Source organism: Patagioenas fasciata, chromosome 24 (assembly GCF_037038585.1).
Source record: "Patagioenas fasciata isolate bPatFas1 chromosome 24, bPatFas1.hap1, whole genome shotgun sequence".
Lineage (NCBI taxonomy): Eukaryota > Metazoa > Chordata > Aves > Columbiformes > Columbidae > Patagioenas > Patagioenas fasciata.
Window position 1 is genome coordinate 4502035 of NC_092543.1, and position 14779 is coordinate 4516813.

The following is a 14779-nucleotide window of genomic DNA, read 5'->3' on the forward strand; positions in this document are numbered from 1 at the left end:
TGCAGGGAACTCTTCCAGCCCCCAAACCAAACAGAGCCTCAAAACAGGCTTAATGGCTCCCATAACATTACAACAACCACAAATGCACAAATTCCAGCAGAGGTAACCACATCAAGCTGCTAAAAACATATTGCACCAGACAGAGCAATGCACAGGGAGAAAACAGCCGGGTGGGCAAGGGAGCTGGAAAAGGGTCTTGAGGAACATCAGTCACCAGGAGCTGGGCTGCTCTTGGTATAAAAACCCTAAAGGACCCAACCACACGTTCTTATTTGCTGCATTTCGAACCAAGAGCTGAGGATGAGCAGCGAGGTGGACCTACAACCCAGAGAGCTTTGGGTCCCTGCTTACTCCTGCCTCTTCAAATTAAGAGTATATCCTACTACAGAAAGTGTTATTGTCTCGGCATCTGCTATAGCACCTCTGAGCACCTGCCCTGGCTCTTGTTTCGGTACCCATGTTAAAAACCTTGTCTCTGCTACGTGTGCTGAATGCAGAACGGAGAAGTTGAGGTCCCTGTTGGTGGCTTGGCAGAGCCAGAGAGAGAAAGAGAAGAGCTGCCTACGGAGACGAGCGGCCACCAAAGTTGTCTGGGACCACCCCTGGGCTCAGCACCCTCCGTTGGCAGGTGGCCGGGCTCTGGAAAATCTCCGTGATCACTTGTTCCCTTTGAGTTTTGAAAGCAGAATGCCTAATCACGGCCAGAAATCAGCTAAGAGCTGCTGCTGCAAATTACACGGCGCCACAGGTAATTTCTGATTAGCTCACTCTTCCTCTCTTGGTGCATCCTCAGTTTCCATAGCAGCTAAGTCCTAAGTAAAATGGAAACATCTGGTTCAAGCGCAGGTAAAGATTCCCTGGGGGAAAGAAACCTGCCGGATGGCAGCAAATACGGAAAATAGCCCTCGCAAAAAAGGGAGGCATCGTAAGCCTGGTTAGGAGAGGATGAATGGTGTGCGGGAGAAGGTGGCGAGGGGCATGGGGGTGTCCTGGGGGAGCGGAAGGGGAGGCAGGAAAACCAAGAAGCACGTGAAAAACAGACCTAAGGAGCTGGAGCGAGACAAAACCACATTGTCAGGGTGGACAAGGGGAAGAGAAGAAAGAAGAAAAGGGTTTGAGATGGGAGCACTTGGACTGCCACAACCATAAACGCTTCCTGATGGTGATGGATACAAGCGACAGCAGCTTTGATGCTACAGAGAGATGCTCGGGACTGCAGAGGAGCACACGGATCCACGTATGCATTTCAACACAGACCCTCACTGAGGGCCACTCTCTCGGAGACAGGACCACCTAAGGTGGATAAGCCAACGCATGCACCTGGGAATGGTTTTTACAGAGGCTGCTTTCAAAGGAACGGGCTGAGATGCTGCAAACTCAGCTCGCTCTCTGCCTGGGCTATGGAGAGCGGTGGATCTAGACCAGCAGTTTGCTACAGTGCAGACATAGGGAAAGAAAAAGACATTTAAAGAAAAAAAATCAATGGAGATGCTGCAGCCATGGTCAGGGGACTGAGCAGAGGGAGCAGACGTGGCGCCATCCATCATGGCATCGTCTCCCTCGCCCAGCCAGGGAGACTGCGATGGAGAACTTGGGGTTGTTGTCTGGGACAACGGCCCGTGTTGGTAAAATCTCAGGGGACACATGGCTGAGGCTGAACTGAAGCGCTTAGACGGGATCAGAACCTGGCACTGCCCCTTGGCTGGATGGGTCGTCCCAGCCAAAGCCTCCACATCTCACCGGTGAGAACGTCTCAGCCACATGGGAATAACAGGGCAGCAAAACGCAACACAAATGCCAAAAACCACCTGGAAAAGGGTTTTTAGAAATACGCTCCCTAACGGGTACTTCCCAACAGTCACACCCACGGGTTCTGCTCAGGTTTCGCTTACCAATTAACAAGGCCACAAATTAATGCTTCCTGTGTTTTCCTACGCATTTGCACTATTTATAGGCCTCCTTTGAAGCAACACATGAAAATTCCCCAAAATCTTTTCAAAATAGAGCCGGACAAGCATATGCAATTGCTAAGCATGACAACCGCAACCTGGCACCTACTGCCAGTTCAACACGTGTGCTACATTATAAGCTCCTCTCTCAGACCACCAAGATGGATGTTTTTCCACCCAAGTCAACAAATCCTGCATTAAGTCATGTTTTTTTCAGTATAGAACACTTATTTTTGGCAGTTGCAAGATGAACCGGACAACGACACCTCTCCAGCCGCTCGTAAATGGCTCTGTGCCCCTCCCAGAGTATTTCTAGAAAGGTTTGGCTCTTACCTTTGGGCGAGATGTGTCTCCAGGTGATTGTCGGGTCTGGCCTGCCCGTGGCTATGCAGGTGAGGCTGACGTTGCCGCCTTCGTTGATGGAGATGTCAGGAGAGATCTCGGTGATTTTCGGGGACACTGCAATGACACAGAGAGGTAGGTGAAAATACAGCTGAGTTCTGCTCCGACTCAAATGCCATAAGATGGGTGAAGGAGGCTGAATTTCCTTCCTCCCTCCGCCTTGACAAGCTCTGTGGGAGCCCATCGGTCTCATCAGGCTTGACAGGATCACAGAGGGGAAAGAGGGCTGAGCACCAAGAGCTGGACATGGAGGTGACAAGTCTACCGAGAAGGCTCTAAGGTAAACCACTGTGCAAAGGAAGGGAAATGCAACCGGGATGCGAGCCATCCCACTGCACTGGCACTGCTACCGAGAATAATTGGGAGCAGAACAAAAACAAGGGGCCCACAGCCAAAATAGAGGATGGACAGACAGGTTTGGGGGTGATGAAAAAGTGGGTTGGAATGGGAAGGGATGAGGAGCAAACAGGGAGCTAATAGGAGCAAACAGAACACGATGCAGCCGCCGGGGTTCCGACGAGCTCTACAAGAAAAACGATCGGCTGCTGTTATCAGCCTGCACCTGCAGAACATAATAAAGACCATCACCTGCCTGGGTTTATATATTTATTTTCCGGGCCATTCTCCGGAGCCGGTGGCGGATTGGCACCCCGCTGCGGCGCTTTGCAGGAGAGCCACAGATCACTCCTCAAGCATCCCTGCTCCTTCCACCCTCCCCGAGCGAGCCCCGTTCCTCAACCTGCCTGAAGCTGCGTCCCAGACCACTGCGAAACCCCAATTCCCGATCCAAACCCCACTCCTGAGCACCCCAATTCCCTCTCCCCATCGCCCGCACCTTCTGCTGAGGTGGAATGACTGCAATGGCCTTGCACGCATCGCCTCTGCTGTGCAGGTAAGTAATTTATTGATCCGTAAAGCACTCCGAGACGCTCTGGAAGGGATTATGTCATGCCAGTGCCGTGCAATAAAATAAAAAATGATGGATTTTTTGTGAACATGAGGGTGATTTAGGGTTTGTAGTTGGAAGTGTAGTTAAAGTACATTTTAAGTGGAAATCAAGGTGGGTAATGAATTATTCTCTGTTTTGAAGGGCTTCTGGGAGTTCATTTTTTTGCTGCTCTGGGCATGATGGCTAATCTGCTAATCAAGCAGCGGAGGACAACGATGGACCAGACGCTCCCTGAACAGCGGGGACTCTGGGGCAGGACAGCGGAGGCCATGAAGACGACAACAAAATAAATATTAATATGCTACAGTGTCATTAAGCCTTGCACGAGGGGACGGCACATGCCCCTGGGACAACCCACCCGCACGGAGCTGGGAGATACTCCGCCAATAGCCAAGGAGTCCATTGGGGAGACGCAATTAATTACCACGGTGCTATCGTTACCAACGCTGGGACCGCTAGTCAGGAAACCTGTGTGCGATTTGAAAACACCCAGTTTATGGCCTCGACGCTGAAAATAGGTTAAGGAGGTACTAGCACCACCATTTCAGAGAGGTGGAAAGAGCCAAGCACATGCCCTCCATCACCTCCAAAGCAGCATTAGCTTCCAGCCTGAAGTCCCAAAAAACCTAGAGTGTTATCTATCATCTTCAATGCAACGCTTGCTAAACCCCACAGGAACCTTTCTGCTGTTTCTAACTACTGAATCCACATCAGGCCAACTCAGCTTGTTTTGCAGAGCTCACCGAAATGTTAAAAAAAACCCAACAAATCAAGTCAGACTTTGCACTGCAACTCTGGCATCGCACACACAGGTTTGCACCCAACCAGGCGACAGGCAAAAATCTGGAATCAAATCAACTGACCAGATTCTAAACTGTAATTAAAACAAAGCAAATTTGGATTTCCCCAGATATGAAGGTTACATCCTCCTTCTCAGCAACACAGAGGGAGATTGAAATGCTGCTCAGATCAGGCAAGGGGAAGAGAGGTGGTTGCGTTGCTGCTTGGCCAAGCAATGGGAGACCTGGCAACTCTCTATAAAAACCGAAAAAGCAGCTCAGAAAAAGCCCACCCGGGATGAGATGAGGCAGGAACGGCTGGGAAGGAAACCAGAGTGACGTCAGCGAAGTCGTTAGCTAACCCTTAAATTAAATGCGCAGTAGTAGGATTTAACACGACAGTTATTGTATGCTAATTAAACGTTTGAATAATTAACCGCACGAACTATTTAAAATGCCTTTCTGGAGACCGAGCAAGCATGTTGTAAGGTTTTTACCACACTAGGGAAGGAAACCTTAATAAACAGGGTATCGCAAGTATATATTTAATATTATTTAACGGTCACCAGAGCTCCCATTCCCTCTGCATTACACTTTCTCCGTCAGCTGGCATTGCAACGGGGCAGGGGAAAGATCTCCTATGCCGCACGCGGGATGCAGATGGAGCTGTGCCCCTGTGGGAACTAGTGAATAAATAAATAAAGCTAAATAAATGCGGGCTTCCCAGGTGGGAACCCTCTCCTTGCGGGCAGTCCTTTTGCGTTCAGCGTCTCTTGCTCGGGGGTGATTAAACATGGCAGCGTTGGCCAAGCTGCTCCGGTGACACGGCGCAGATTTCCCCAGAGATGTGCTGGTGTTTTATCCATCTGACTATTCTTTTCCCCCTACGCTTGCCCTGATGATGGGAAAGGTCTCTCTCCACAGGTACCCAGGGCATGGCCCCAGTTTGCCCGGACTCAGTGCCCGCTCGCGCACGCCGAGTCCCCGGGACAGAAAGCAGCTTGCTTAAATATTTAACCAAACCATATGGCACGTTACACGTCCCAGGGTGTTCAGGCAGGTGATAGATGTCTTTACAGATCCGAGCATATGCGCTTGCCTACACAGATACATTCCCTGGCACACAGACACCCTCCTGCCACTGGCAAGGGCTATACCGCCGCTATGCTTTCACCTCCAAACACCCGTCCTGCAGCCAACACAGGTGCAAAATCTCACGCATCCCATGCAGGTACCCCTTGGCCACGCCATCTCTTTTCATCATTCCTTCCCCATCCATCGCCCTTGTGCGCAATGACCGCGCTGCTGCCCGCGCTTCCCTCTCTCCAGCTGAAATGAGCCTCAACATGTTGGGTGCCTGCAAGGAGCAATTCCTTTCTACAGAGTTTTGGGATCCAAGCAAGCAGCACAGAAACACACGTGTTGCCTTCCCAGAGCTGCACATCCCTCCTCGCCCCGGCAGCCAAGCGCTGCCTTGCTTCCCCCTCGTAAAACACGCCAACCTCCATCTTCCAGCAGGAGCAACATCTGCTCCAGATCAAAGGCAACAACAAAGAACAACCATAAAAGCATCTTGAGGAATGAAAAAGAGGGAGGTTCAGGCTGGCGTTCGGCAGGTGATCTGTGATGTGCGCCGGCAGCTTCCTGAGCATCGGGCTGCCACGGCTCCTGCTCTTCATAACAGCCTCTTACCACTGTCACCCACAGGCTTCCCCGTGTTGTACAGAGCGCTGCTGCCACGGTCCTGCCTCTGAAACATGGTCAGTGGGATCCCTGGGTGCCCCAAGCCTCTCTTGCCACCAGACCGAGCCCACGGTCCCGTGACAGCAACAGGGGGGTCCCCCAAAGCCTCCCATGACTGGGCACAGAGTGGGAACCTCGATATTTGGCTGCCTGTCGTCTCCTCCAGGTCACGGTGGAGCAGTTTGTCACTCCTCTGGCTGGATCAGGAGAAGGTCCGAGGCTCCAGCACCTCCATCACTCCTTCTCTCTCTTTTGTGTCCGAAACCTTTCTGCTTTTTAAGGAAGGCAGACAGCAAATTGAAAGATGTGCACCTTCAATTACAGGTGTATTATAATGGGCTTTTAAATCAGTTCATGTCACTTTAACCCAGCCATAATTAAGAGAAATGCAGAGAGGGCTTCATCCCTGCGTCCTATCAACACAGCTCAAGAGCTGCATTGAACAAGTTCATGGGATGCGGGGAAGGGAAAATGCAGCTTTAGAGCTGGCTTTCCAGCTCCTCCATCATGTAGGCTGGAATAAAAACCCTTGGGGCTGCCCCAGGTTTGCACCATCACCCCCTTCCCCCCTGGCTTGCCGGGTTCGGTTCAGCTTTGCCAAGGGACCGAGTCCCCTCTGCGCAAAGCCGGCAGCAGCCAAAGACGTGAAGAAAGCAGCCTGGAAATGAAGAGGACGTATGTAACAACCTTAATAAGCAATTAATAAATAACTAATGGCAATTGCTCGTTTTAAAGCAAGGCGTAATGAGATGTGTCATACGACGCTGAGATGTGCCTAAACGATTTCCCAAGTAGGCGACGGCTCCTGTTGCGGCAAAGCCTTCCCGAGCTTGGAGGACGCGAAATTCTTTATGCCCGTCTCTGCAGCAGGCTATACGGCATGGCACCGTCATAATTCAGAGGCGGAGAGGGGGAAACAAGACGTTTCCAATCATTCATTAGTAAAGTATTTGTGAACGCGGGTATAATTCACCGCATAAGCAGCAGGGTTTCTGCAGACAAACTTTATAGCTAAGTGCCAAAAGGGAGCCCAATCTGATTCCACTTACGACGGCATAAATCAGCAACGCTCCTACCGCAGTCAACGAGGGATACGCCACAATAAACATGACGCAAAAGGAGAGTCTGGTCTCCAGCACAAGGACTTTTTCCTGACTTTTGGATGGGTCTGGGTCACCAGCCTGGATCCAGACTGGGGTGCTGCCCGGCTGGATTTGCTCCCCTGCTTTCAAAGCTCTGAAGGGATCCACATCTTCCTTCCTACCGCATAAAGAAACAAACACCTGCCACCAAACCCCACACCTTTGGGGGAACAAACAAGAGTTTGCTTAGCGTGACTATTTATAAGTAGCTTTATACAGTGGGCAGAATCCATCACTCAGGTTTTTGAGACCTGGGTTCTGCTTTCATGTTACGATGCCCCAAAGAATTTGTGGAACTGCTCTGGACTTTGTCGCCTTCTCTAAAATGAGTCTAATGATGATGAGTGGAAAGAGAAAAAGAAGAAAGATGAAAAAGTCAAGTTTTTTGCATTGTTACCCCTGGAGAAATGCAGCCAAACAAGGACTGTTCAGTGGCTCAGCTCCCTGTCTAGACAGATCTCATTTTCAGCTCCAGGCACGCCAAACAAACCCAGAATCTTGTTTCCAGTTTTTACACCCCGAGACACCTGGGATTCCCCCCTGCAAGCCAAGCAACGCCTCAGAAAAAGCAGAAAATTGAAGGATCTTGAAACCTTAAGACACCTGCATCATCTTTCCCGCGTTATTGACACCTTCGCTCAAGCCACGACAGCCTGTCTCACAGTTACCTCCATGGTGACCATCACATCGACAGCGACTGTGTTTCGCCCTCCTCAGGGCCACAGTGTACCCAGCTCTGTCCCTCTCGTCCATCAGGATCCATCAGACCCCCTGGGAAATGTCCCCACATGGGGACAAGCTGCAATGTGCCCAGGGCACCCGAAAAAGTTCCAACATGACTTCTTGCTAATACAAAGCTTGTCAAACCCATCACCTAGAAATGCTGGATGTCTTTATTAGATTCCTTTATCTCCCCTCGAGATCGGAGGGGACACGAAGAGACGATTCTCAGCGGAGATGTCATCATCCAGAAACTAATTAAAGGCTGCGCGGGAAGTCGGGCCCCGCGCACTCTGGAGAACAAAACGCATTAGCAACACGAGTCGAGAAAAATATTACAAGTGAACTTGAGAGCAGAAAGGGCGAGATAGGGATTTGACAACAGCTCTGCTCTCCCCATCTTTCCTCCCGTTTGTCCCCATGTTCTCACATCCTCGATAGCTGTCCCCCAGCAGAAGCAAACCGCCCAGGGACCTCGGGGCTGTCATCTCCCCAGGGATGCAGGACAAGGCTGGATCCTCTGCAGAGTCACGTTCCAGAAGAAAACCATGATTTGTGGAATTTCCTCTGTTTTTAATAAGGTTAGAAGAGCCTCCTTGCTGCGGGTCAGTGAGCTGCAGACAAGGATGGCTTGACGCCTGCACCACCAGAGTCGTCCTGGGCAAAATACTCCGCTTCATCTCTCTGTCACTGCAGTGACAAGTGCGTCTCTTCCTTGCAGGCTTATTACAAAGGCAGCGGCACGTCAGATAAGATACCCAGAGCCTATGGTCATAGGAACCAGAGGTGGGGACATTTCTGCATGGGGACAGTCCTGCTAGGAACGTCCTATCCATAGCTATGGCTCACATAAGCCGAGATGCACAGATTTGGTTGAAAAGATGCATCTTGAGTGTATGTGCCTGCAAACAGCAATTTCCAGTCAATTTGGAGCCTCCCAAACCCACAAGCAGCAAGTTTTCATGATATTGCTCATCTGGTCAATCAGCACACTTTGTCCTGCTAAACTAAGCGTGAAACCTCAGCTCCTCTCCCCAAAAATGCCAAGAGGAGAAGGAGCCATGTCCTACATCTGCTCCTGGAGGATGAGGGGGCTCCCCCTGTGCCCCCCCCAGCCCTCTGACCACAGGGACCGAACACACTAAACCAGCCCCGTGCCACTTCGCTCATCAAAAGGGACCCGGCAGGAACAAAGGAGCTCCAACATCCTTCCCAACGATAAATCAGATGCTCTAATGCAGCCTGCATCTCCAATGAATATAGGGCAGGTGTCTCTGAAGTGAAGCATTAGTTAAAATGATGCTCTTTAAATTACATTTCGGCTATTTCAGGCAGACAGGTTGTGTGTGGGTTGGGCTGGCTTTTTCTATGATCTATCTAGAGGCTTAAAAAGACACAGCGAGAAATAAATCTCCTTTCCATTAAAAACACACTGCGCTCTTGCATATTTGTTCTTATCTCCGCGCTCTGGCACTCGTGCTCCCTCTCCCCCGACTCAAGCACAAAGTAAGTGTTTATGATTACGCTTTCCACACTGACACTAATCTAACTCGAGGAGCCCGTGCCCGGGGAAGGCGCAGCAGCTCGCCCGCCCTCGCGGGAGGATGAGCGTTGCTTCCCGAAACGCTGCGACCGACGGTTCTGCTTCAAAAACCGTCGAGATCTGTGCTGTTAATGTGGAACTGAGCGAAAGCCCCGAGTTTTGATAGAATTGCAAGTCTTCTCGTGTCTTCTGGGTCTATCTGTGTTCCTTTTGCCTCTACTTATCAAGCTATTTCCATCCATCCTGCCCTCCCAAGCTCCCCTAAACCTCTTTGATACCCTCATCAGACCCACTGGAGTAGGTGCTACACCAACGAGACACAAAAGTAGACTATTTGCTCCATAGGGCTCTTGAATACACAGAAAGGAGAGAGCAGATGGATAGAGAACCCTCCCAGACATCACTGCTTGCAAACTACCTTTAGGCACTGGGCTGGCATCCAGGTGCTGTTGCCATCACTGTTTGTCCCCAAACAGCCCCTTTCTTCCCCAAATCCTCTGCACACTGAGCTCCAGCCCTGCATGTTCTTCCATCCCCCAGCCAGAGCCTTTACTTCTGCTTGGGCTTCTTCCCATCATCACCTTTGTCTCCGGGGAAAAATTAAAGGATCAGGCAGGGAGCATGGTCTTATTATTCTCCAATTAGGTGCTCTGGAGCCTGCCTACTGCTGCTACTTATGCCCAGACCACATATTCTCGTCCTGTACCTTGTTAGCATCCACCCCGACCTGACACATCAACTGCCCCAAACCCAGTGGATCCACCCAAGGTTTGGCCAAAAGCTGCCAGAAACAAGCAGGACAACAAACATCAAAAAGCCAAAGTCTGTGCCATGATGCACACCATCCTTCCCACGCCTTCAAATGCCCATAAGAGAGCAGCGTTAGCATTCCAAGGTTTAGCTTTCGAAGTGAGATAAAGGAGCGTTATTATCCTCGCGATATGGATGGAGAAATGAGGCCCAAAGAGCAAATGGCCCAAAAGTGGCCGTTGGGATCAATGCTCTGTCAACACCTGCGCTTGGGAAGCCACGAAAAAGGCACCAGGACAGGTATTTCCAACGCAGTTAAAAATCAGTCATCAGGCTGTAGAGAGCACAGCAGGATATCTGCGCACACAGAGGGGCAATTAAAATTTCACTACCCAATTTCAACCCGAATAGGCAACGTTTGAGGGAGTTAAGAGCAAAGGGAAAGGAGGGAGTGACGCTACTGCGGGGCAGGGATACAGCGTGCCCGGAGCGTGTTGAGGCTCTTCTACTTTTCCATTAGGATTTCTCCTAAATGAAGCCTTCGAGCCTTCTCCTCAGCCACCCTCGCACCTCCGAGAATGCCAGAAAAACTGCGGGGACTTCTATTCCCCCCAGAGCATCCTTCAATTTCCCTATTTGTCTTTCTAATGCCCGGACCCATCGGCGGCACCATCTACTCCCCATGTGCTCCTGCTTTTCACAGAAAAACTATTTCTCCCCTTCTTTCCTCTGCTTCCTCCTCCCATTTAATCATTTTGGAGGCTCTTTATCCACAGTTTCCTTCCCTTTCTTTTCCCCTTTCATTTTGAAAACCTGCGGTTCTCCGATTCAAAATCATTACTGTTTTTAACTTGGCTCGAGCCTCTTTAATTAAGTTACTTTCCATTATTTTTTATCTAGTCCATTTGTCTACATCCCCCGCACCCTCCCTCATTCTTCCATTCCCTCCCCAAAGGCAGGCTGGGTATGAAATCTTACATTTCCATTTGGCTAACAATCACTTTGAATTTTTAAATGCTATTAAATTGGATCACACCGGTCACTGGACTGGAGTTGTCGAGCTGTGATATTTACTCGCGCCAGTCAAAGGGAAATGAAATTGCGGCGGTGCGGGGGGGAAGGCGATGGGGGAGCGCAGATTTATTCTGCCCGCGGTACTTGCAAACAGGCACAATCCCTTTGGATTTTCGAGCGAGTTCAAAGGAAACTCTTACGCTCAACCATGAATGTATTGTAATGTCTTTAATAAATCAATTACTTGTTGGCAGGGAAGTGTCACTGCATCTCCAATCCTTGTAATCACCTCCGCCTTGCTGTGTTTTAAGTGCTGGAAAACCGCGGAGGTAGACGGGGAGCCAGAAGAAGAATTGGCGTAGGGCAAACCAGAGAAAGCGTTTCTGCTTCGTCTTGCCAGAAAATGCCGAAAAATGCAAAAAGGCACTTGCATCACGCAAAAACGCAGCCGGTCGGTGACTCCAGCACTGGAATAAGGATATTATGGTGCAAGAGGGACCCTGTCAGCATTCCATGGGGTTGGTGGGATGCAAATGTTGGGGAGAGCAATTCAGAACAGGTTCACCAAGAACCCTGGGTATGAAGAGGCCAAGAGGCCTTTTCCACTTGAAAATATGCTAAAAAGAGACAGAGCGGGGTTTGATTACAAAGCAGCCCTGGTCAGGTCTCTCTCAGCGCTGACAACGTCCTCCCGTCCACAACAACCATCATCTGAGCACAAACAGACATCGGAGCTTTGCAGAGAGTAATGAACCCCGGTCGGAGCTGAGGCAGGAAGGGTTTAACGTTCAGCTCGGAAAGCTTGGCGAGGCCATCAATTATAGAGCCCTGCCGCTGGAGAAGTGGGGGAAAAATAAATCAGGCAGACTCAGCCAAAAAGAAAAGATAGGGAAGGAAAACACTGCGAGAGAGATTTAATTCTGCGAGCGGAGAGAAGTGTTTGCAAAAGAGGAGGAGGATCAAAGGCTGAAGCTCTCGGGCTGGCTGCGGGGAGGAGGGATTACGAGGAAGGGCAAACCATGGAGAAAACAACTCTGTTGGTCCCTGTGATGAGGCTGGACCGGGAAAGGACGGCCCTGGGTACAAATGGGGGTTCGGAAATGGGCTTTGGCAGCAAGGTGGGGGGATTGAGACTTGTTCATCTCATCTCTTGTAGGACACCGAGCCAGCACGGGCTCTGTGACCTTCACTGCCTCGTCCCAGCCTGACACACGATGCTACCGAGAGAAAGGAGACGAACCCAGAGCTGAAATCTACTGGGTGGTTTGAAAAGACCTTGAAGATCCTCAAGTCCAACCGTTAACCAGCTTTGCAGGCAGACAACCCGCCAGAGCCGGAAAACCCAAACCAGAAATATTTCAAGACCATATTGTCACACATATTTTCTAAAGGTTCACATTTCCACGGCTTTCCGGAAGGTCCTTACTTTTCTGTCCTCCGCTTCCCACTTCTCCTCCACTTTCTCCATCGCCAAATTCTCTTCCTTCTCCATGATACCAACAGAACAGACAAGACAAGATCACAACTCTCCCAAATGTTTCCACGCAACTCCCCTTCTCCACGCTGCAACTTCCCCCTCGAGACCAAAGCAAAATCACTGCAGAAAACACAACGCTTCCCCCCGTCCACTGTCCTACAGGCTCAGGCGTCCCCTCCAGCCCGTCCTTAAGCCTGTGGATATTTGCTGGAGTTTTTCTAGCGCTCGGGAAGCGGCCAGGCCGGCTCTTCGGCAGCTGTTCCCTTGGCCTCCCCTTTATCTCCAGCATTGTGTTCACATCTGTTCCCCCCTCTGCCTGGTTTTAAATCACTGCTCAGCTCCACCGCTGCCAGGCGCGCGTTTCGTGCCGCCCAGCATGTCCCGTTTGGATGGGGATCCAAAAGCCATTTGCAAGCCTACCCCCCCTTGCCTTTTTTTTTTTTATTTTTGCCTTATTTTTTGTAATCCTCCTGAACCTGCCAGCACTGCCACACTGTTTTCCCCTCCTCCCTTTTGGCCGTGGAGTTATCTTGGCTCTGGAAACGTGTTCAGACACCTGGCTGCTGGCAGCGCGGGGCTGCATGCAGCTCTGTGATAGCGAAGGAGAGGCGAGCGGGACGCAGCCAGCGTCATCGTCACCCACCTTGGCTACCGGGGATGTGCCGGTGGCCACTTGCTCCCACCTGGCTTTATGGAGCCTGGCGCCAGCATCAATCCCACCACTCTGGCTTTGCCGAGGGTTTTGGCTGCGGCCAACCCCTGGTTTCGCTGGGGATTTGTACGGCAGAAAAGTGCAGCTTTGTACAGCATCGCCCAGAGATGCATTTAGGACAAGACGTCACCATCTGTGGCTTTTACCTTCCCCGGCAGAGAGCACTGCTCCTGAGCATGGCGATTTTGGTATAACACGGCAGCAAAAACCCCGGGGAGCAAACACAGAGGGGTATGTGGAGGGATGTGTTTCACTAACCACACAGTGCTTCCAGAAAAAAAACCCTTTCAGATCGCAATCCTATCAAACAACCACACTATCAAAGACAGGGCTATATCCTTCCCCCAGGCAGTAACATAAAAACTTCCCAGGAAAGCTTGGCTGATGCCTCCCCAATCTCCTTCCACCCGCGGCCTTTGCAGGATCACAAGCCGGGATGCCCATACATGCCACCTTCGATGGCAAAGGTTGCACCAAACAGACCAAATTCCCCTGGGAAGAGCCCCCTGCTCCTGCCTCCCCGAGCCCCTAAAACAGGCTTTGGCTTCTAGACTCGCCCCCGGCAGGACTGGCCGGAAAAATCAGCTCTAAAGGCCAAAAAAGAAGAGCGAGATTAAAGTATCAACTCTGAATTTATGCTCAGGACTTAAGGTTTAATAATGCAACAGAAAATCAATATTTAATAAGGCAAATGATGGAGAAAAACACTGAATGGGAGATGAGCTGCTGCTCATGTTTTCAAACATGTAGGTCCCGGAGGAGCTGGTTTGGCAGGATGGACGCAGGACCAGATTGCCACGAAGAGCTGGCACGCAGGACAACCCAGGTCCCACCGATTCCAGCTCTGGTGTCAAGGGGGCTCACGGGTCTTTTATTAAAGGACAAACAAGGAATTACTGCAGTGGTCGGAGTCCAAATACCCATGGAGAGAGATCAAATGCCGATGCACAAAGGGAACCGAGCAGCTGCCTCGCTAAATGGGCCCGGATTTGAGCTGGGGCTGGAGGCTGGGCTTGTAAAACACAAACAGCACACCCAAATTCAGGTTCCAAATGCTCTGAGAAGACCTATCAAGGGACGGGGATCTCCTGACAAGCCGGGAGGGAGCACAGGGGCTCAAAGCAGACAATAAATCCTTGTCTGCCAAGCAGAAGATGAGGCGGTGTAGGTGGTTTAGGGGTGTAAAAGAGCAAAGGGGGCATCAAACCCAGCTGGCACAGCGAGTGTGCGTCCCTGGGCAGGACAAGGGATGCTGCGGGGATGCAGCTGCATCGGCGGGACGAGGGATGCTGCAGGGATGCAGCTGCGATGCCGGGGATGGATCGGCAGCTCTGCCTCCCTCCCCTGGAGCCTGGAGCAAACTGCAGTGACACGACACAGATGTCACCTGCGCCTTGTGCGAACCAACAGCCACCCCAGCAGCCAGGCTGTGCCAGCGCCTCGGAGCTGTCAGATTTGGGGTGAGCCCCATGAAAACAAGATGAAGGAGCGAGTCTGAGGAGCAGATGCCACAAAACACTGATGCCTGATGCAGAGCAAACCATGCAACAAGCACTGCAATAAGAAATACCTATTGCAGCAGCCACCCCTCCCCATTTC

General features: G+C 51.0%; 1 protein-coding gene across 5 annotated transcripts in view; it reads right to left on the reverse strand.

Moving 5' to 3' along the window:
* Positions 1 to 14779, reverse strand: part of LOC136111373 (protein CEPU-1) — a 283780-nt gene that overhangs the window by 19358 nt on the left and 249643 nt on the right. For all 5 annotated transcript variants that reach the window (XM_065855510.2, XM_065855513.2, XM_065855514.2 and 2 more), the window contains one exon: positions 2283 to 2408. In XM_065855510.2, coding sequence (XP_065711582.1) covers positions 2283 to 2408 — 126 coding nt within the window. The remainder of the gene's footprint in view (positions 1 to 2282; positions 2409 to 14779) is intronic.